The sequence below is a fragment of the Punica granatum genome, chromosome 4, assembly GCF_007655135.1.
Source record: "Punica granatum isolate Tunisia-2019 chromosome 4, ASM765513v2, whole genome shotgun sequence".
Taxonomy (NCBI): domain Eukaryota; kingdom Viridiplantae; phylum Streptophyta; class Magnoliopsida; order Myrtales; family Lythraceae; genus Punica; species Punica granatum.
This window is the reverse complement of record NC_045130.1, coordinates 20,963,458-20,986,724: the sequence shown is the minus strand read 5'-3', so window position 1 is coordinate 20,986,724 and position 23,267 is coordinate 20,963,458. Positions and strand designations below refer to the sequence as shown.

The 23,267-nt window shown below is 35.1% G+C and overlaps 1 protein-coding gene across 11 annotated transcripts; it reads left to right on the top strand.

The window, feature by feature from the left end:
• Positions 1-1,800: 1,800 nt before the first annotated feature.
• On the top strand, positions 1,801-21,913 carry LOC116204801 (sister chromatid cohesion protein PDS5 homolog A). Of its 11 annotated transcripts, none has more exons than XM_031537113.1 (32): positions 1,801-2,083; positions 2,814-3,038; positions 3,196-3,377; positions 3,944-4,064; positions 5,056-5,277; positions 5,404-5,620; positions 5,726-5,871; positions 5,958-6,115; positions 6,206-6,352; positions 6,422-6,470; positions 7,966-8,157; positions 9,078-9,116; positions 9,228-9,251; positions 9,472-9,611; positions 12,150-12,276; positions 12,532-12,657; positions 12,783-12,851; positions 14,669-14,805; positions 15,849-15,966; positions 16,768-16,899; positions 16,997-17,193; positions 17,680-17,827; positions 17,901-18,014; positions 18,122-18,211; positions 18,373-18,720; positions 18,828-18,892; positions 18,972-19,023; positions 19,440-19,592; positions 20,037-20,083; positions 20,581-20,665; positions 21,082-21,153; positions 21,702-21,913. In XM_031537113.1, exons 1-31 carry the CDS (start codon positions 1,988-1,990, stop codon positions 21,100-21,102), a joined length of 3,987 nt encoding a protein of 1,328 aa, XP_031392973.1. In that variant the 5' UTR covers positions 1,801-1,987; the 3' UTR covers positions 21,103-21,153; positions 21,702-21,913. The 11 variants fall into 11 exon arrangements, with proteins under 11 accessions (XP_031392973.1, XP_031392971.1, XP_031392965.1 ...); XM_031537111.1 differs by adding an exon at positions 21,246-21,327 and having other exon boundaries at positions 9,078-9,251; positions 20,581-20,606; XM_031537105.1 differs by adding an exon at positions 21,246-21,327 and having other exon boundaries at positions 9,078-9,251.
• Positions 21,914-23,267: the final 1,354 nt, after the last annotated feature.

The window sequence follows — 23,267 nt, the reverse complement described above, 5'->3', positions numbered from 1 at the left end:
AAATTAAAAATATAAAATGTGTATAATATGCATATAGTATTTTTAAGTATCTAAACCCCATAAATCACAACAAAAGGAATTTATGGCCCTAACTATATATTCGTTATGAATTGATGAATTAAAAAAGTTAATATAGTCACTTGTATGATTCAAATTTGGAATATCCAAAGCATTTGACTAAAAAATGTTTGCAATATTTACATTGGATTATATTTACATAACTGAATTGATGAATCATAAAAATTACAATTTATGGTCTCAAAAGTATAATTTTGACAAATTAATTTATTAGAGCGCACAATATCGTTGCTAACTAACTTAAAATAGAAATACTCAAGCACTTGACCCTGAAAATATTTAATAAGCTAATTAATTTAATATTTATGTGATTTATTATATGCATGTATATGTCTATCAATTGTATCTATAAAGTGGGTACTCTAGGTAAAATACGTGTACAATATATAAATATATGTTTATATTCTATTTATATCAAGTGAACCGTGTTAGAAGAGTTTCTTTTTTTATATGTTTAAAAAATATTACTAAAGTGATTATCCAAAAATGAAAACAACAAAACTTTGTAATAATTAAGATCAATACTTTTCTCTATTGTATTATATTTATATAGTTATAAATGAAGTCAAGTTAATTATACATTGGGAGGTTAAAAAAGCTAAGATATAAATTAAAGCACGTTCAAAAAATTAGAAAAAAAAGTCAAGAGAATACCAATTCTACTAAAATCTTGTGCAAAACATTTGCTTAAGTTTAAAAACTATGCAACGATGCCATTATATTACATAATTAAAGTGTTGCATTTGATTATGTAAAAAACATTATCATATATAAACATGATGTATTCTTATATGAGAAATATTTGTATTAAATCGTGTATGTCTCTTCATTGCTAATATATAAAGAAAATGATGTTAGAAAAGGTATAATTAGAATTATGAGAGATAATCAAGAGTAGGATTTTTTTTTTCGATTACAAGGAAGGCCATAGGCATAGTACATAAAATCAAGCATATAAATTATATATTGATTATAAGTATAATTAGTTTTATTAATTCTGATTAATAACTTATGTAAAATCCCATGCAACACACCGGTAAATACTAGTTGGATAATAATTCTATTTCATTATGCATGGACTAAATTAATATCATGGTTAATTAATGTTATGTTGTTTTTTTGAGAGTTTTCATGATTTAATTAATGTGGTGGGTTAATAAATATCAACCATGTAATAAATTTTAATTTCAAATACGCTTATTTGTTGTCATATAAAGAAAATTTATTCTTTTCTATTTAGTAACTGAAAAGTTTATGAATTAAAAGTTATGGTGTAATTTTTAAGTAAACTGGCAGATTCCAAAAGATGATTTGATGTTTTATATTATATATAGATCATTAGATGATAATTCTATTGTATTGTGCATGGATTCAATTAACGTTATGTTATTTCTTTTCTTTTTGAGAATTATCATTGTTTAATTAATATGGTAGTTTAACTAATATGGTGGTTTGATAAATTTCGGTCTGTAATAAATGAAAGTGATTAATTGATGTCATGAGGCATGTGAAATGTCGGACCATGATGAGTTGAAAGTCTGAAGATTGGAGCGACAAAGTTAATTCTCTCTCTTTCCATTTTACAATTATGTATTATATATGGATGAGAAGACCTATGAAATTGAAGGGAGCATTTTGAGACTCATTTCAAACTACAGGGAGCATTTTGTAATAAATCCATATATCATCACCCAACATCTGCCAGGGCCGGAGGAGGGCGGGAGAACGCTCTCTTAAACGGGCGAACGGTATAGGCGACTCTCTCTCTCTCTCTCTCCCCCCTCTCTTTCTCTCTCTTCCCGCACTCGCGCACACACTCCTACTGAGTGACGGTCGTTCTTTCTTCCTTCCACTGGATGAAAGTGATACCCTCATCTCCCGCTTTCCGTTCACAATCCGAATTGCAGATATGAGTGACTCAGTTCTTGGGCTCATCTCCCGGATCGGGAATCAGATCGTCCGGCAGTCTCGCCTCAACAAGGATTTCCTCGTCAAGAATCTCCGGGTAAGCCCCACATCCGGATGTTACTGCGTTTGCCGAATCTGCTTCGCCGCTTGGAGTTTTTGAGTAACTTTTTTACCGCTAATTTTTCACGAGCATTAGGGCGAAAGAATCCCGTCAGCTACATTGTTAATTTGTTTTTTTCCTCCGGAAAATTTCTCTCACGATATCTTCCGGGTTCAATTGATGTAGATGTCATGTTTTCTGGTGATTTAGCAAGGTGAACTATGGCAAATTTACGCGTTGTCCTTCTTCCTTCCGGGGTTCAGCGACCCTTGTGGAGGAGGCTTTGCATTATCAAGTTTTTCATTGTGGGTTACTGGTACTGATGAAATCTGGATAACCCCTTTTACTTAGGATGCTGAGGCTTTTCGTTTAGGAGATTGTGTACATGCCGCGTTCATGAGAAATTCTTATTGAAATCTAGTTTTATAATGTGATATCTCCTGCTAAAGCAAGGTTTCTATCCGTGTAAGATAAAGAGCACTACCAACTATGTAATATAGTGGTTGTTGCATTCTATCCTGAAAGTCTTCATAGGTATATGCCCATGTATGATATTATGAATATGGTTTCGTAGAGTTTGTCGTATCAATGTTGGTTAGCCAAAACCATCTTGTTTACTTATAGCACAGTTCTCTAGTTTTCTCTTTTCCTCATATCTATAAACTGGATGTGTTTTCAACTAGTTAATGGCAAGCATATGTTATCTTGTTGTGCATTATCTTTGTAGCAAGCTGCCAATGAGTTGTCGCAAGTGGAGCAACCTTCAGCAGTAGAATCTGCTGAGAGGTCAAAAGAGGTTGAAACAGCCTTGAAACCTCTAATAGAATCATTTACTAAGAATGATCTTGCTCTGCACAAGGACAAGGATGTTAGACTTTTGGTGACTATATGTGCAACTGAACTTTTCCGGATCATGGCTCCTGAACCACCATTTGAAGAAGATTCTCTGCTGGTAAATGTTCTATCTAATGTTTATGTGATCCTCCGCCTCTATTTGTGGATTCATCCTTGGTAGTCATTGTCTCAATGAGAATCACTTCGCATTTTTTGTTTATTCTATCTAAATTTACATTCTGAGTTCTAGTTAACATGCAATATTTTCTTTGCAGGCTGTATTTAAACTCATTGTCAGCACCTTCGCAGATCTAGCAGACATGGAGAGCCCATATTTTTCAAAGAGAGCAAAAATATTAGAGACTTTTGCACGGCTTGGATTATGCATGATAATGCTGGATATCGAATGCTATAATTTAATTGTTGAAATGTTCAAGGTTCTTTTCTCTGTTGCTAGGTTGGGTCTCTCTCCCTCTCTGTTTATTCTCCCTTTTCAGTCAGTTATATCTGCACTGTCATTCTTGATCCGAAGTTTGGTGCTAATGTCAAAGATGATACTATTTGCTTTTCTCTTGGTTGAACTTTAAGAGGAACTTCTTTCATCTCTGTATAATGTCTAACTGAAGACAATAAAATGCTGTACTAAACATCATTGCTATTGTGAAATTTGCTTAGTCTAAACTGACATATGAATACACATGCTAGTAGAGTGGCATTAAACTATTTCATGCAACTAATGGACAGTAATGTCAGTTGTTTTTGTTCTTGCAGAAGCTTTATTAAACACCTTAAAGATAATACTGCATTTTCCATTAGAGATACCTAGTTATTCTTCATTCTTAGAGAATTTTAGGTGCTACTGCTAAGGTGGAACTGATATCATCAATGGTTTTGGCCAATTCTCTTTTGCTGCATTTTTTTGACTAGTAATGAAGTCTTCTCTCTCCCCAGCCTCCCACTCTGTTAAACAGTATCTTGTCCTTCAGGAGGTATTATTTGACAGAGTTTTCTTTCCTTCAACAGGGAGCAACATGAACGGAGTTTGACTAAGAATATCTTGTCAATATTGAAACAAATCATTAATGAGGATGCTTCAGATGAACTCCTGGAAGTAATTTTGCAAAATCTTCTGAAGGAGGAGAAGGTATTTGCTATTGGAACATGTTCATTATCTTGTTCTGCTGGTCACTAGTTTACAAGACATCGATGTAATTTTTTTTGTTATTAATACTTCATAATGTGATCGGGGTCCTTGAAAGATCAGTTCATATAGTTTCTGGTTGGTTAGTAGTACCTAGCTATGGGCAACTTGTGATACCTACTTTTGTTGGAGGAAATTTTGCAAATTCATCATGATAGTCATTATCGTAGCAAGGGGCAGTACTAAGTTTTATGCTTTAACAACAGTGCACTGTCAGTCAAATCTATATGCGTTGTGAGCAAAACCAAAAAAAAAAGATAAAAAAAAGGAAGGAAAATTGCTGTAAGCAGTGAATTGATCTCTCATTGTTACCTTTGCATTTGCCTTGGCAAGGTTCTTTGAGACATCTTCGAGTTTGGATCCAGTTTTTAGCCTGCAACTGCATGCCATGTGAGCTGATGATATGCAACAAAGAAGGATTGCAAGGGCAAATGGATTAGCATCTGATAGAATATGTCAACTATTATTAGACACATACGTCAGTGAGAAATGTTACTGCCAAGATCACTGAAAAATATCAATCATGTGTTTTCAGGATCATCTTTAAACTCTATTTGTATGTTTTCTCAGAGTTAAATCAATGAGGTGTGGTGATCCTCTTTGAAATTTAATTGTTTGAAGTGTTGATAATCCTGTGTAGATTACCTTTATATTTGTTAGAAGTTATCCATTCTAAATATGGTTCTGCTCCATATAGTCAGAGGAAATATGAAATGTTTAGCTACAGCTAATGGAACGAGAATACTTTATAATGCTTTGTTTCTCAACTATCATGTAAGTAAAATCTATCAATTGTTTGAATTTTCTCCTCGAAAATTAGCATAAGTCCGTCATAAAAGTTGCCTTTGATGGTTTCACATGAGGCTTCTTGTACAAACTTGGACTCTTGAGTTAGTCTATTCACGAATGCTACCTATGCTTGATTCATTTACAGGGTGTACCATCTGCCTCTTCCCAGATTGCTGTCTCCATCATCCAAATGTGTTGTGAAAAGCTAAAACCTTTCATACACAGGTTTCTTACTTCTTGCATGTTTGAGAAAGAGACAGAAGGAAGTGCACTCAGAAAATCATATCATGAAATAATTTACAAGATATTTGTGAACGCTCCTCAAATGCTTTTTGCTATCATCCCAAACATATTGCACGAGTTGCTGGTATGGACTCTATATTTATGTTTTTGGAGCCTTTCTTTCTGGAATAAGAATTTCTTCTTTTGGATGGTTTCTAGTACTCGCTTTTTCTGGAGATTTTTACCTAGGTTTTTTTTTGTGCTATTGTAGAACAATGATGCCGATGTTCGAAGAAAAGCTGTACAGCTTCTTGGAAGGATTTTTGCTGAGCTTGAACACCTTGCAACTCAGGATTACCATAGTCTTTTCATGGAATTTTTAAATAGATTCTCTGACAAATCTATGGAAGTTAGAATTAGTGCTCTACAATGTGTAAAAGGTTTCTTTATGGCCAATCCTTCCGGTAGTGAAGTACAAAAAATTCTTTGTAAGCAACTTAACATTTCAATGCATTGCTTTAACATGGAAATTTATTCTATGTACTAGTTTGTAATTCTAATCTAACTCATTTTGGTTATTACAAAATGGGCAGTGGCGCTTGAAGCTCGGCTGTTGGATCTTGAAGATCGAGTGAGAACAGAGGCAGTGACTGTTATTTGTGATATTGCTATATCTAATATGAATGCTGTCCCACGTGAACTGGTAGTTGAATCAACAGAAAGGCTTCGTGATAAAAGTGTACGCCTTATTTTGCAAGTTCTAGAATTATACAGTTCGCATGTCAATTCTCAACTATAGAAGTTGATGGAAGTTCTTAAATGCAGAGTTCTGTTAGAAAGAAGGCATTATGGAAATTGATGGAAGTGTATCGAGTTTATTGCAGCAAGTGCTCAGAGGGTTGCATGACTATCAGTAATCACTTTGAGCAGATTTCATGTAAAGTCTTGATGCTTTGCTATGTTAAAAATTGTAAGGAATTCAGGTATGCTTTTTTTGCACCTTTTGTTCCTCTAAATTAAACAACATAATTTGCAGTATCTTATATATACTTTTATCTTTGTGTATCCTTCAGATCCCATGAGGTGGAGCTTCTTCTTGCTGAGGAGCTATTTCCTGTCTTGACACCATTGGAAATTACGAGGCATTGGATTCACATGTTTTCTCTTTTTGAGTCTCCACATTTGAAGGCATTGAACTCTATTTTGTCTCAGAAACGAAGGTAACTAGCATTTAATTTCACAATTGTAGAAATGAAGGAATGGGTTTAGTCATGGATTTCTTTTATCAGGTTTCAATTGGAGATGCAGCGGTATTTGGGATTACGGAGGAAAGAAAAGGTACCAATTTTGGTTGTTCCATGTGCTGTCTTTATGTTTGAATAATTTGTCAGGTATTTACATGCACTCTCTGCTGGTTGGCATATTGAATATTAAATTTTGAGCCGAAAAGAATATGAAGTCATTACCTCAGATGGCTACTAGTAGTTGTAGTAGTGCACTGCGTACTGTATACTGGACTCTTCCTTCCCTTAGGCAACTTTCTCTGAGTGTTGGCCTTTCCTTTGTTTTCTTAGACATGATAATGGAATTGTGCCCTTATACAATATTGCCCTGTCTTTAAATTCCATGGAAATGCAGTGCTGGAAGCATTTCATAGCTGCATATGCCAACGCATAGCCTATTACTTCTGATGTCTGCGGAGAATGGATGCAAAAGCAAGCTATATATGAAATTTTAAAAACCCTTCTTTTAGTATGTTTATTTTTAAAATTAACTTTGACAGTAACTTATTAAAACTCAACGTTACTCTAACCAATATAGAAATTCATGAAAATTCAATTTGGAAACTGATAATTAATAATTAAATAGAATTATGATAATAAAATAAGAAAGGGAGGGAATTATGACATAAGTTGAGACAGGAAAGGGTAAAGAGTGGGAGAATTCTTAGGAGAAAAAATGGGTTGAGAGAAGTAGTGAAAGATAAATTTAGAAGACTAACCTTAAATCTAAAGGCCCTTATTTTTTGATCCTGTTGGATGAAGGATATTTTCAGAAAATGGAACATTAGATTAATAAAAAGCTTCTCCCCATTTGTAATAGCATAGACAATAACTCATAATGGAGCCTTTTCAGTCTCTTATGGTCAAGGCATATCTTGGTGGTTTTTCTGGCATTATAACAGGTTTCCTCGCAACTAGAATTGCTGCATTTTTTATTTTTTACTTTTTGTATTTAATTTTTTATTTTTGTAATCTTCCAAATTTGGACCGAGTCGCTAGTCTTGGATTTTGATGGAGGTAAGGCATCTTGCAGTACAGAGGGTTCTGATGGCACTGAATCCTAGCTCAACTTAAATCTCCTAAAAATTTCCTATGGCGGTGAACCCCCACCCCACAGCCGCCCCAGCTCAAATCCCCTTCTGAACATTACTTTCACACATGGGGTTTAGTCACCATCTAACTTTTTAGTTTTTTATATTAAATTTTCTAGTCATATATGGTATATTTCTAGGAAGCCACATTCTTTGCCATTTCTGTGTTATTGAACTAGAGAATGATGTTGCCACCCGATTTTCTAATGATTTGATCAAATGAGCAATATTTGATGAAAACCTCTTTGATTCATTTGTATGTCATCCATCTTCCTTTTCTTCTGAACTGTCAAAATATTTTTTTCCTTCTATTAAATTCTTATTTTTTAAACCTTTCAATTTGGAATGACATCATAATCAGCATGGCTCATAATTATTGCATTAAGAATATATTATTTGTTTCTTTCTGTTTGTACAATGGTTAGTGATTGTTGCTTGCCATTGATGCACATTATAAAGCAGGAGGTCAGTTCAGATGAAATGGAGAAGAAAGTTAGACTCCTATTTAAGAAATTGTCTGCATCATTCCCTGATCCTGCCAAAGCAGAAGCGAGCTTCTATATGCTGGATCAGTTGAAGGATAGCTACATCTTCAATGTGCTCTCTCAATTATTAGATGAAATGTCAATTGTGAATGCTCTGAACACAAGGGTATGTTTATTGCCTCTATTATTACTTTTCCTTCTGGATAACTGGAGCTAACTATTTTTATTTATTCTTGCTGGAAAAAAGTATTTTATATTCGCTAAATTTGAGGGGAAGCCAGCATTAGAAAGTTCTATCTTCTGTACTAGAATATCTGCTCTAATAAGAATCCATTTCTTCAATATTAATTCAATTTTTGTTGCTCACTGAATTAAAAAGTATCCAGTCAGTTGATATCAATTTCCCTTTTTGTACGAAAATTAATGCTGCCACTCAATGTTTTCGCAGAAAGCAGGTACAAATTGGAAGTTCTGTTATATCTAAATTCACTGTTCAGAGTGATTTTGAAGTGCCTGCCCAAGTTAATTTTGTATGGTATCTATAAGAGCATGGCCATAGTCATGAATCTTCAAAGTTCAAATTGTTCTTTTGTTTTGAGCTTGTGTCCATCTAATGCATGGCCTGTGGTTGTTGGTGTTCAGTTTCTTGTGAACAGTGAACTAACAATGGTCCTAGAAACTAGCATTCAGTATGAAGTTAAAGTTGATTATCAAGAATTGGATGAGCAGATCTTATGAAACTCATGCCCACTTACTTGGAACGGGACTTATTTGGGGTGAGCTAGGGTGTTTGAAAGAAGAGAAGGATGAAGATCTAATCACAATAATGGTTAGGATTGGAGAATTATATGAAAAAAAGGGTAGAGATAGTGACTATCAAGCAAGTGTTTAGCAGCATGCGGTATAAGTGACTTGCAATCTGTCGGTCTGCTAAACTTTATATGCATCAATTAATTAAAGAAGTAGAAGATTCGTTCTGCATATGCAGAATCTTTCTTCATTTTTTTGTGCATGACAGTGTGCTTATGTCATTGCGTTAGTTCTTCGTAATGCTAACGTGTTATGTTTCACTATGGGATTTTGTAGGAAGAATTTTTACAGAGGATAAGAGAGAGACGTTCACAGGTTGAATTTTTAAGTTCAGTCAGTTCAAAGTGCTCCTTCAATATATTCAGCTTAGAACATGTGCAACATATTCTAGACTACCTTTCTGATGGTTTTGGATGCACACATCAGGAAGCTGCTGCCAAACTTCTTCTGGTAAGAGCATGATGTCTTTCTTTGCTTTTATTTGAAATGAGATGAAATATTTTTGTGCTACAGCTAAATGTAATTGTTTTTAGCTGGACAACTCTGTTTTAGAGGAGACAATGGAGTTGTTGTCATGAATTATCAGATATTAGAAATATGCGTACTGGCATATTTTAAGATCATCTTATAATCTTACTTTTGCTGACACGAGCTTACTGCATGCTATCAGGCTGTTGTTGATTATTGTCCTTCCCTCTTAAGAGGTTCAGAAGTGAAGCTTTGTACTATATTAGAGAAGAACGAGCAAATGACTAATGAAATTATGGATGCATTAGCAAAAGCAGGCTCCCAGATTTCCATTAGACTCAGGTAATTGTTGCATTCCACTTATTATAAAAAAAATGTGTGCTTGCACATGCGCGATTGTGTCAATTTCATCAACATCTCCTAAAGTTTAGTCGCCACCTGCAACACGGCTTTCCTTAAAGTAGAAAAATCACCATTGATTCTTTATGCTGATGCTGTATGTTTTAATTATTCTTTTTCATTGACCATGCCTCAAAATCCTGGAAGTACCTGTATTCAATCAGGCAATTGTAAGAATTTCAAAAGATAATCATCACAAGAATAAGTGGGGAATGAAAATATGAAAAAATTAAAAATACAGAAAACTTGAAGGTCTGAAACAAAAAGAGAACAATTGAAGTGAGTGTTAGAGACATCTGGGGCAGGAGGTTCGTGGAGGATCTCAGGATATCCATCTCTCACGTCATGCTCAGAAGTCAGGAATGGATCTGAAGTCATAAAATCTTTTTAGCTTTGAAACTTGTCACTTCAAGCGACTTCTTGGTGAATTTCTTTTTGCAAGATAGCTGGGGTGGATTTCAGAATAGGTAGTGCTAGCTTCCAGTGCAAGTTGGTCTGGCAGAGGGGAGTTCCTGTAAATGTGTGCTTCTTTGCTTGGGAATAGCCTTATTTTTTGACTATTTATAACCTTCATTGGTATGGAAAGATCTTGGATGACCTTGAATCAATTCACCATCCTCTTCTCGCTATACATAGTCTTTTAACTTATGAAATGCATTGTCTGCAATTGATGAGTGTGGGCTACGACACCGCTGCTTCAGTTTATATTTAGTTGATAGGGAGCTCATAGCATGGCTAGGGATCTGTATTGAAAGAGGAAGATGCTTAATATCGTTTGTCTCTTTTGGAAATCATGGAGAGAGAGGAATAGAAGGGGCTTCGGATGAAGTGAATAATGTGACGCTAGTTTGATGGAAACAAGAATAGCTGTTTGCTTTTCCGTACAATCAGAAATATAGTAGTTTGTGTTTCTACACACGGTGGCTTCTTTGCCATGCTCTTGGAAGTTCTTTCATACATTTAGTCATCTCTTTTGTGCTTTGTATAGGGTCTATCCTCTTGGTGCCATATCAATGAGTCTTTTTATTTATGATTGAGAAAAGAAAACAATGAAGTGAGTTCTCAAGACCAGAGATGGTGATTGCTGTAGCTGCAAATCTCTGCCTGCTGCTTGGAAATCTCTGGTCTTGTTTATAGATTCGGATTTTCTGTATGTCAGAAGTGTAGTTCTCAGCTTTTTGTTTACCTTGATATCTTTGTCCATTTTTTCCTGGAAGAAGTTAAGATTATCAAGACCAAACTCTATTCTATTAGCTCAAGTGTTTGCATGGGTTGGTAGCTTTTTCACGACAAGTCTAATGATTGCATGCACTATGAACTTGAGCAACTCTAAATTCTTCTAGTGCATCTTCCTATGCCTCTCTCACATCTCTCTCTCTCTCTCTCTATATATATATATATATTTATTTATTTGAGGGTAAAGGAGAGATATGGCGGGCATTTTGTAAGTTCACTTTCCCACTCTCAAGTGGTGATTGCTTTTGGTTATTCCACAAACTAAATATTGTCAGTTGAGGTTAAGGCGGCAACAGGGTGAGTGCTGTTTGCTTTTCCTCATTGTTACGAATTCAATAGTATCAATCGATAACATTCACAAATATCTCAGTGAGGCGGCAGGAAGTGGGAGGACACTGTGGACAGAGATACTGCTCGCAAGAACAAAAGATAACTGTCACACAAATCTTATTTTATTTTTCAAAAGTTTCCACATTTTGCACCGCCTCGACAGATTTATCTTCACATCTTTCCTTATTGTAAATAAAAAGATTAAGCAATATTCTTTCACATGCTCTTCTTGCTGCAATGGCCACTATGCTGCCGTCAATGCTGAGAAATCAAAGGATACAAGTTGAAGATCGTATGGCAGCAATATCAACTAAATGAATATAATAAACAAATAAAATAAACGTATGCAACTAATATATTTTTGTATAACTTGATATATGATTTTTGTTGTGCATAAATAGTATATTGATAAGTATAGACGTGTAAATCAATTAGACATAAAAAACTACAATGACATTAAATTTGATTAAAGTTTAATAAATTATAAATAAACAATCACAATGTCAATATAACTGGAAAATTTGTAAATTCATTTGTATATAACTGACAAGAAATATTTAATTTAGAAGGACAAAAATTCTGATCTAATTCATCTGTAATATGATTTAATTATCTCCTAATTAACTGCATTTATGTAGTTATTAATCACTTAAGCAGAAAATTAGACCTGTAACGAAGTGCAGGCCTTTTCTCTAGCTAGCTATATGTTGCAGTCATCTTGGTGCTACCATTCCAATTTGGAAGAAGGGATCACCCTACGACTTTGATATTTAGTAATATCGCAAAGTATCTATATACACTGATTCATTTTGCAGGATATAGGAATTGCTTGTGATTGTTGTTATTTAGATAATCCCAGATGCCACAAATGTTTTCCTACTTTTTATGGTTCAATTGGGCTGCTTCTCTGTGTAGTGATATTTATCATCTTCTGGAGAGAACATGCATCTCGGGATCTCGTAGACAAGCCAAATCGGCTGTTTCTGCAATTGCAGCAATTATGCAACCTTCTGATGAATCTGCTTTATCAGAACTATGCAAGGTAAACATGCACATTGCAGGTGTGAAAATTCAATAGGTGGACTTTTGCAGTGCAAAATGTTAGGCATGATTGGTCCTCGCATTTGTATCTTTGAACTCAGCTAATTGACAAATTAACTTGTCCATGGCCTTGTTCTCTTTTTTCTGTTTACTCTATGTAAGTCTCTTTAGTTTTCTTTTCCATTCTAACACAAGAAACTGTGGTCTGCTTCTTTTTATGTGATGTTACTCATAATGTTTCCTCCATCCTATCCAGAAACTTTTGTATTCACTACATAGTGGGGTAAATATGCCCACTGTGTTGCAATCTCTAGGATGTATTGCAAAGCATTTTATCTCAACTGCTGAAGATTTTGATCGACAGATCACTCAATTCATAGAGGTACTTTGACATTTAGTAACGTATTGAGCTTATATGTACTTAAGTTTGTGTCCTGTATGGGTGAATGGGATCCTGAATCTTCAATGGAAATTCATTTGCTAACTTTTGAGCTTCTCTTTGGGTAGACTACACCGTCGAATGATCTGGATTTATCAGATGAGAATTGTGGATGTAGCAAACTCTGCAAATTGAAGGTATTGTTGAAATTGCTTGACTTGTCCAAATTTTTCAAAAAATTTATGATCTCCGCTAGTATTTAGTGCTCATCAATTGAAGGCCCAACTTGGTTTCATCAGGCCTAGCCTTTGCTGTTTTACAAACTCAAGGTTCTTATTCAATAAAAATAAAAATGCCGTCCCGTGCTTACTACGTAAGTTCCATACTGTTAGCGAAACCTAGTACCCAAATCTGCACCTTATATTTTTTTTCCTCATATATACACACACACATTTACAACTGTAGCAACTTCTGTACTTCTTTAGCAAAACCATCCTGAGGTTGCTAGGCCCAGCCATCAAGTAGCTCTTCTATCAAGCTGATCTTGACAGTCATACTGGTGGCATAACTAGTTTAAGGATTATGTATGTCCTAGAGGACTAATTTTGGCAAGGTAATTGCTCCTAAGATAGTAAAGATGGATGAGATTGTATTCAGTGTATGTGAAGGTTGTTACCACAATTCATCTGTCTTATAGATAAACTAGAAAAAGAGTGACACATATGCTGGCGTAAAATGGACAAAACATAAATAACTAACTCATTAACATATTATATTAAATAGCTAATAAATAAGAAAATTCTTCATAATTTCACTCACAGGGCATGTCTACAAATATTTTGGAGGAATCTAGTGATGCTTAGGCATGAGATCCAATTGTCCTTATTTGCTACATTCTAAAATACTATAGGCACATAAAATTAGACTTTTGCATCTGGTTTTTCTTTTACCAATATAATGTTGGAAAACTCAACTCTGATAGGAAAATATGTACAAGTGATATTTATACATCCCCCCTACATGGAAAGCTAGGGAGGCCCATGGGCCTAGCATAAGGATAGGAAATAAAGCAATATAAATTATATGTGAAAAGTATTTATTTTGAAAGAGAATTTACCAGAACTAAATTCCAGATTTTTTCAAGGAAAAAATTGAGGAGAAATCAACCCAAGTTAGAAAATTTATTACATGGCTATATGAAACAGTGAGAATTCATGTGATTATATTATATATAGGTAGTAAATATAGATATTTATATAGACATAAGTAGAGATTTCTATGTTGATGATTAATGTGGTACTTTCCAAGTTGCCAAGAAGCCAGTCAGCACGTCATTATGTTGTACTTGCAGTTTGGTTGTCAATCGTAACAAGGCCCTGGCCTTGATAACAGAGACTCTGGATATTGAGCGGCTCTGTTTGTGTATCATTTTATGATTGGGCATGGATTGTATGCGTTAGAACATACCTATTAAGACTTTCTTTTAACTAACATACTTCTAGCAGTTCCAATTAGGCAATTTTCCTCCTCCCATTTTTCTTCTGGGAAATATTTCTTCACTGATGAAGAATACACGTATGTACCTAAGATGAATATAAAGGTGAGTAAGGTCCTTGAGAAGATAAGAGATTCCCTGTCAAACCACTAGTCTGGCAGAACAAAAATCAAATTGTTCCTCTGGAAGCTTCTGATATATCAAATCTTCAAAGTACTTTTGGATATTTCAATCATGAGAAAACGACTATAGTTCTTCCGTGCTGCTTGTTCTGTCGGAGTGCACCAATGAGTTAATGGGAGAGTGCATCTTGCTTACCCTTGCGATGACTCTGACTATTACACCCTAGATTTTCATCAATAAACTTGAAATTGTAGTTATCTATTTAGTTAGACTCAAGTGTGCGAAGGTAGCAGAAAGCTTTAGAATTAAAAAAAGAACAAAGAAATGGAGATTTATTGTTCTATAAGAAAAGTTTCTGTATTCTAGGATTTTCTTGATTCAGTTCTTTCTTTGCAGACATATGGACTGAAGACACTTGTCAATAGCTTTTTGCCACATGCTGGAACTCATGTCAGGAGGAATATCAATCAACTGCTGGAAATTCTGGAGAAAATGTTGCATAAGGGCAATACTGTTGGGGATACAATTTTAAGGTATTTATAAGATAAGAATTGATTTGGTTTACTAAATTTGGTAGACCTACTGATGTAATATGAGCATGCAAGTAAAGTTCTAGCATTGTAATAGAACAAATATAGTTGGAATACTAAATGGAAGGAGAATTACTTGGACCATCTCCAGCTAATTCTGGAATAACAAGGTTATTGGTGGATATAAATTATTAAGAAATTGTTGAGCCAGTTGCGCTTCTATTTTTCTGAATCTGAGATGCACCTTCTTTCAGCATATAAGATGAGAGAACAGCATCTATTTTACTGGAAAGCTTAGGAAGACTCTTCTTTTTGTAAACTTTAAATTTTCTTTTTGGTTGAGGAAATGTCTATTTATTCCAAGTCCACTATACTATTTTACTGTAATTATTGATTTTCAATATTTTGTCTTTATTTGATTGTTATCACTCACCATATTAGCTTATAGTTGTTCTGATACATATATGCTCAAATTGTAACTCCTTTTTTTCCCTGCTTTGTATGATTCCTGAAAAAGGAAAAAGCTCAATTCCTGGAACAATTTACTTCCACTTTTAAATCTGCCTTATTGCTGTCTTATTGATGTTTCAACATTTGTTGATGAGGATCATTCATCAGAAGGGTTGAACCCTTTGGTATTTTTACGACGGTTTGTTTTGTCGGGAGTATGTGGTTATTATAGTAGCAAAAACCAAAACTTGTCAATTTCTTATTCTTGTTTGAGCTTGAGGTTGAGCCATGTGAATAGTTGTAATGGCAATAATGGACATTTAAGTGAATGAAGTTGATTTAAGCGTGAAATGTGGCTCTCATTCAGATGGTTCTGTAAGCCAAAACAGTTGTTTTCTTATGGAACTTGCAAGCAGGCCTTTGATAGGTTCACTGCCCTCTTGTTTTCTTAAAATTGCGCTCACTCTTTATTGTGCTTCAAATAGGAACCCTCGTTTTTAGGTTTTAGATTCTGCTGGGTTTCTTTTATTTTCTGATGAAAGTCTATGTCTGGATACTTTAATAGATTTTTAATGCCGTGATTGTTCATGATGCAGTGAAAGTGATCGTGCTCACATAAGGTTGGCTGCAGCTAAATCTGTCCTTCGGCTTTCTAAGAGATGGGATCTATTTATAACCCCTGAAATATTCTCGCTTACAGTTTCAATGGTAAAGGTATGCTTGTATTGTCTCCTATACAGTGGAATTGAGAAAATGTGTACAGCTTATTTATAAGATTGGGCTGCTTTTCTCTGATCCATTTATGAAAAAACAAAGTGCTGAAGTACAATTCTGATGAGTGTTCCTGAATTGTATCAATATGAACTGGCTGAAAAGGTACATGGTACAAGTTATGCATATATATGTGAACAACCATAACTTTCTATGCAAGAAATGCATTTTGGGTCAGGCACTAGTCCTTTGGGTTAGGCCTACCTTAAAGTTATTTAAAATGTGCCTAATAGAGGTTGCTTGGATGATGGTGGAGGAGACACTACAAAGTTCTGAGGATTTGTCTGGTGATTTTAAAAGTGCGACCAACTGCATTAGATGAATGGTTTAGATGCAACAATTCTAACTTTTAGGGATAATAGATGGAAATTGGATTGAGTACTTTATGATGAAATGCTGGCCAATTCAACAAGTGTATGTGACTACAACAAAAATAATAAAATCTCGTGGAGTTTGGAAGTGATTAGTCCAGCCTGCAATATAGTTTGCACTGGACCAATTACTTTCATCGTCTTTTTACTTTCTTCCTGTCTCCGCTGTCTGTGTCTTCAAGTGGAGGCAGCAGAGAATTCTTGTGCATGTCACCTTTATCACCTGAGAATTTTTAAAATTCCTTGGATTGTCAAACATATTGGTAGGTAATAGATCCTTGTTCTCCTGCATTTTGATATTCCATTTTTTTTCCTGCTCATTAATATTTTTGTCGTTCATACTTTTGTGTTGCTGTTTTATTTTGGTTTCCAGGATTGTTCTTCCTTTGTTAAGAGATCATTTCTGGAGAAAACATATAAACTTCTGAAAGAGCATGCAGTGCCCAGTAGATATGCTTGTGCGTTGGCATTGGCCACTTCAGATGGCGAAGACTTACAAAATGATGTATGCTAACATCTCTTAAAGAATGAGTTTCTAAAGTATAATTTTGACCTGAAATAATTTGTTTTTGATCATCAATCTAAAGATGCTCTTTATTTAGTCTTTGAAGTATATGTCAAAGTTCATCAAAGAATATAGCTTGGAAGATCAAACCTGCCAGAGTTCTACAGTGCAAGGAGTTGCTATACCAGGCTACCCAGCATATATAATTGTTTATTTAGTTTATGTTCTTGCTCATGATGCTGATTTCCCCCCTGAAGAGTGTGCAGATGAACAGATATTAGCTCACTTTTGCAGGTACTCTTGCATTTAACAATTTTTTTGTTGTTGAGCTAACAATAATTATGCCAAATAATGTTTTTTCATTATCATGACGCACCTCAAATGGTGCATGATCTTGCCAGTTACTTGCACATTAATGAAGTAATTAATAAATCATATTTAAGAAACACAACATTTCATTTTAAATTTAAGTTTACTTGTTTATCAATCAACAATGATAGACCAATAATATGGTCAAAGCTAAATCAGTGGTAGTACAAAAGGACAGCACTTTTGAATGGTACTCTTTCTATTACTATGCCAGTTTAACAGATAAGTTTCTGAAAGGATTAGATGTTAGTTTCATATAGGATGCTTTTGTTGATTAAATTAAATTATTTGAAACCATTGTAGTTTTATTTATAGAAATACCATTTTTTTTATTTGTATAATGGATTTTGCATATACTTATGGTGACACTCATTCAGCTTTTGTTGATCCCCCTTCTCTTCTCCAATGCAGTCCGCTCTTTTTCCTCATAAGAGCGTTAGTTGATGCTAATAAATTAAAGGGTGATCTGGATCTTGTCATTGATCCTTTCTCGTCATTGGCTGGTTTACTCAAAGCAATTAGAAAAGCTGAGGATGCTGTCGATGCTGAAAGAACTCCTGTACGTTTGCAGATCTTCTCTTGGTATTTCCAAGATTCAATTATACTAACCAATGAAATTTCTTTCAATGTAGAAGCTACACATTCTTTCACAAATTGGCTGGTCCTTTGCAATGTCATTAAATAATGGTTCTACCTCTTTCGGACGTACTCCTGATGTGGTTTTACTCCCATCTGCATATTATAGAGTAAGTATAGGCCGATAGAAAATGTGGTGAGGCAAGTATCTCGTGAAAATATGCTGTTACTGCTTTCATTTGATCCTCTACAATAGATCTTCATTCTGTGATTGCAGGCTAATAATACAAAAGAGTTTGTGGAATACTCTTGGGGGGAAAGATTTATTAGGAGAATAATCCAAAATTTTAATTCTTATATCTTAGAGGTATATTTACTAAACTCTCATGCTGAATTAATACTTATAAGATTCTTAATTATCCCTCTTGGACCTATTTCAGTTTGTTAGCACCATTCTTGAATGTGGTGAAAAGATTCAAGAAAATTGTGAGCAGTCAAAAGATATGAAAGAGATTGAAAATCATGCAGGGCAAGCCACAGGACACTAAAATCTTAGCTCTGGAAAAAGTTGCTCCGGTAATTTTGGGACAGAAACGAGAAAGGGTCACCATGCCTGAGGGTGAATCTGCTGTAGAATTTCCAACTGTCAAGCATAAAAGGCTCTCAAGCAAGCAAAACCAGAGGAAAGAACGGTGCGTATTGTCTTCCTGTAATTCAATGAGTGAGGTGACTATATTGATGCGGCCACAAGAGAAAAGCCAGAATGAGGGAATAGATGATGGTTCTATCAAAGAAATAACTGAGGCTGTCAGTGCTGTTACTGTTGGACCTCCTGCATATTCCAGGGCCAAGCGTCACGATCAACACTGTTTAAAGGTCTGGCGGAATTTCTCTGCATTGAAAAGGGAACATTGGTTTGTTCTAATGAGTTTTTGTTCCCTTATGGGATTTCTTTGATTTTTAACTTATTTCAGTAAATGCAGGAGATTTGTCAGAATAGACATGTGCAAATGGGAAAGCAAAGTAATTTAATATTGTCAATGGAAAGGTGCGAAATTTCTCTGCTTATATGGATCTTGTAGAACCCTTTTCTCATAATGTCTGAGGTGGTTCGTTGTTTTTGCCAGTTTCCATCCAAGCTATGGCGATGGATTTAAAGCACAGAACAATACTAGCAAGGTGAAATTGCTCGCTTTTAATGTCCACAATTTTTCTATAATTCCTGCCATTTCTCATGATGCTTTTGACTTCCATGAGGACAACTTGTTTCATTTCTACAAGTTCTATTACCTTTCTACATTTGTTTAGGCAATTAGACTTTTGGTGCTTAACAAGGAAAAATATATGGTTCTGGACTGATGCTAGGAATAGTGATATGCTTTTAACTTTGTTTTTGGAACAAAGATAGTTATTTCAATTACTTGAAATATATATAATATTTTTAAGGACCATAACTGTAGGAATTTTGTTCACCTTGCCGTTATATTTTTCAACTTATTGTCAGGTTCTACGATATACACTGCGTTGTATTTGTTCTGAGTTGAGCAAACTTTTGTGGTAATTCCTCCTTACAACTACCGTTTCTTGATTAGCAGACACCGCTCAATAGTGGGGATTCCAAAATAACATGCTTGGAAATTGAGAGCTCTGAGACTCGAAGTTCTGATTCTTTGGAAGCTGGGGTAAAAATGCAAGAAACTTGTACCTGTGGTTTTGTAACCTTTACATTTGCAGGTAGCTTTACCAAGGTTAGTTAATATGAACAGGGAAGATGTGGATAGCTTAGCGGTTGCAATACCAACCCTAGTAATCTGGAAGTCTAAGTTGAACCTCATCCCCTTCTCCTCTCTAGTAATTGCAATTATAATAGTATAATACTAGTCATCATCTTATTGCATGGGTCAATCCTCTGCTAGAAGAGATTTTTCCTGTTTAAAGTAGGATCTAGTTGTAATATAGAAGTATAGAGGCATAAGAGTAAATACGATACGAAGTCATCACTGGTAATTAGTTACATTAAAAGATGAAATATTATTCAATGGCCTATAATTTCTTTCTTATATTCTTGTAATAATTCAAATGCTGCAAATATTTTGTTGTCATATTGCATTAATTTTTATATGCTCTCAGCATTGCTTACAGTAAGGACTAAAAAAGCAATATCTTGTTTATTTATTATTTGAACATACAAGGTGACTGTACTAGTAGAGGAGACCCAGAGATCTTCCTTGCAGCACCGGTGAGTAGCTGCTGGAGATTTGAGTTTTGATTTTGTTATGTTGTATTTTGTGTGATATCATGGTCATTTCATGGCACGAAAAGCATCCCCACTGAAACCTAGAAGACAATAGAATTTATCTTCAAGGTTCCAATGTACTCATTAAACACTTATAGAAGTTAGGGAACAGATCTTAAAACAGGGGACCACTTCTACATTTTAGTTAGGTATTTCTGTTTCAAACTCCTTAGCAGCATAAATGCCAAAGCTTTCACAACAGAGGATTAGGACTGAGAGATAGTGAAATACTGGCATCATAAGTTCTTAAAATATGTACTGAATCAGATAACATGTTTTTAAGATTCCCATTCCCCTCCCCCCCAACCAAAGCTAGAGATTAAGGAGAAGGATCTGAACAGATCCATGATCCCATCATTATTTTCCTTGCCACCGATCATTAACATTGCATATCTCATCATGACATGCTTTACTGATCTTACTGCGCATACTTCTTCCAGCAAGACAAGGGCAAATGGTTCACGAGGTGACGTCACTGTACAGAAGCAAAAAGCTTATACTACAGCAAGGAGGAAAGGGACCATGGCATGACAGTTTCTCTCCCTCACACCTGAATTAACATAATAATGAATTGTGAATAGCAATAAACTGATATGCAACTTTTCGTCATATATAACTTTCATCTTAGCTGGTAACTATTAGCTACATTTTCATAAATAACAGAGTAACAACATACTAAACTGTTTTACGGGACATTGACTACTTGCAGCTACAAGAACTGTTTAGTGCCTTTTGTCTGTTTATGGTGAATTGTGTTTCAAATGTAAATTGTAATGTTTCCTTACAGATAATGAGTCTCAGTGGCCCCTGAATGTATATCTATATATATATATATATATATATATATATATATGTTTGATTCTTTTCCATCTTTGCTGATAGTTTGCACTGACATCGTAATTACTCTCATAGTTTTTGAAAGTTTTAAACCTTTCCTGCAGGCAAGAGAAAATAATGAGTAGAAAGGTTCAATTGTTTCATGGCAGATGTTGTAAATAAGATTGAGGAAGGGGGTAAGTTATGCTTGTGTTTACCTCTGTTTACTGATCTTGCATGGTAGAGTTAGAAAGGATATGCTTTTTTATGATCTTTGTAAATCTGGCAGAACCAGAGGCTCCTTGACATTTAATACCAGAAAGTTAGGAGTGGAGTTATCATAGAGGATTTCTGTCTTTTCAAAGGACCAGGTTGCTGTTTTAAACTCTGTTTTGGTATTAGCTTTCCAGTGTGGTGGTTTTTCCTACTTTGCCTAGTCAGGGGCGTGGACATATGAAATCGTGGTCCAATGTTAAATTTTAATGTTCTCTGTTTTTGGTGATCTAGTATTATCGTTTATGCATGACATGATACTTGCACCAAAAATAATAGTTAGCAGAATTAGTTCACTCCAATCATAATTAAAAACAACAGCTGATGATCTTGTGCCGCTCACTTTGTTGTCTTTGCAATATGGTTCACATGATTTCCTTCCTGTGGTCTCCGACAGCCTTAAGAATGTTTACTCCTATATAGGTTGTGATTACTTTTGGTTGATTCTGATGTGTGCAATGGTTTGATTCAGGTGGTCAGGTGTCGTCATGACAGGAAAGTCCATCTGAAATGGAATACTAGATATATGGCAAATTCTGTATTAATGATCTTATGGAACTGTGAATGATTTGTTTATTTGAGTTCTGATCAACAGAACTTGGCTCCTAATCTTTTGAACAGAATATTCTGCTAATGGATAGATGCTCCTCTATTCTGACCCTGAATGTCAGATTACTTATGGCCCGTTTGTTAGCCTGAACTAGATGAAAGGCCCATGCCTATGCATGGACTAGAATCGATTTATGATTTAATAAAATGATTCATAGAATCGGTTTAATCATTTTCGAGGACTGCCTGCAAGGCTAGTGGCGGCGGCGACCATAGGCTTTTGCACATAGATCGTTCAGTTTAAGTTTGCAGCATTCATCTCGATTTACGATTTAATCGATTGGTTCATATGACTGGTTTAATTGTTTTCAAGGTAAGTCTGTCGCAAAGGCTAGCGGCGGTGGGGCGGCCACTCTGTTTGTTTTTGCCACGGATTGTTCGACAAACTTTTGCAACATTCGGTTTTCATTTTGATTTATGCATTAATAGATGGGTTCATATAACTGGTTTAATTGTTTTCAATGTAAGACCGCCCTTAAGGCTATCTGCGGCCACTGACTTTTGTTGAAGTTCAATGACGAAGGTGACAACAACATGAGTTCGCCCGCTACATGAGTAGTCCTTTCATCTCTCGTAGTGCCTGCGATTTTTTTTTTCCGGATCGGATCTCAACTTCCATAATAAATTTCAGTAAATTAAGGGATTTTAACTTCCTATAATTAAACTGCGATTTTCTTGGGTCATATAATAACTTCCCATAATAAATTTCAGTAAATTAAGTGATTTAACTTCGCAACTAAACTGGAAGCCAACCTCCCTATAATTATGGGATATCCACAATCAATTATTATGATTTTTATTTATGAAAAATTAATTGTAATATTTAAGATGTTGATGTTGGTTCAACCTTAACAATGAACGAGTTCAGACCAACTCATAAAGTGCATATTATTTTCTCGATTCACATGTTGGCTCGACCCAATCAATGAGTTAGATCGAGCCAATGATGAAATAGAGTATTAACTTGTAACCAACAAAAATGGTTTTAAGGATGAATTATCATGTGCAAATCAACATTATGGTCGACCATCAAGGTGGTAGCCCAGTTGGTAACAGACTTCGTCTTCCAAAGGAGAGATCAAGGAGTCGAAACTCGACTTAAACACGAAAGCGTTTGCGTTAGTAGACCATTGTCTTCTACCTTGTGGGAGTTGTTCTAGTCCACTGTGCGCTTTGGTGGGATCATGGTGACCTAAGTGGGTTATGTCTCACCGAGCCCTTTACTCATTCGGGCGAATGGAACATTCCATGGCGGCTGTGGAGCCCCTCTCGGCCTTTTATTCATCAAAAAAAAAATCAACATTATGGTCCTGAATACTATGTTGTTATTTTACATTACAATTATAAAGTAAAATGTAATTGATAGATACTGCGATGGGACGTATTTGCTCTAATATATCAGTTTGTCATCTCTAAAATGGACATTTTT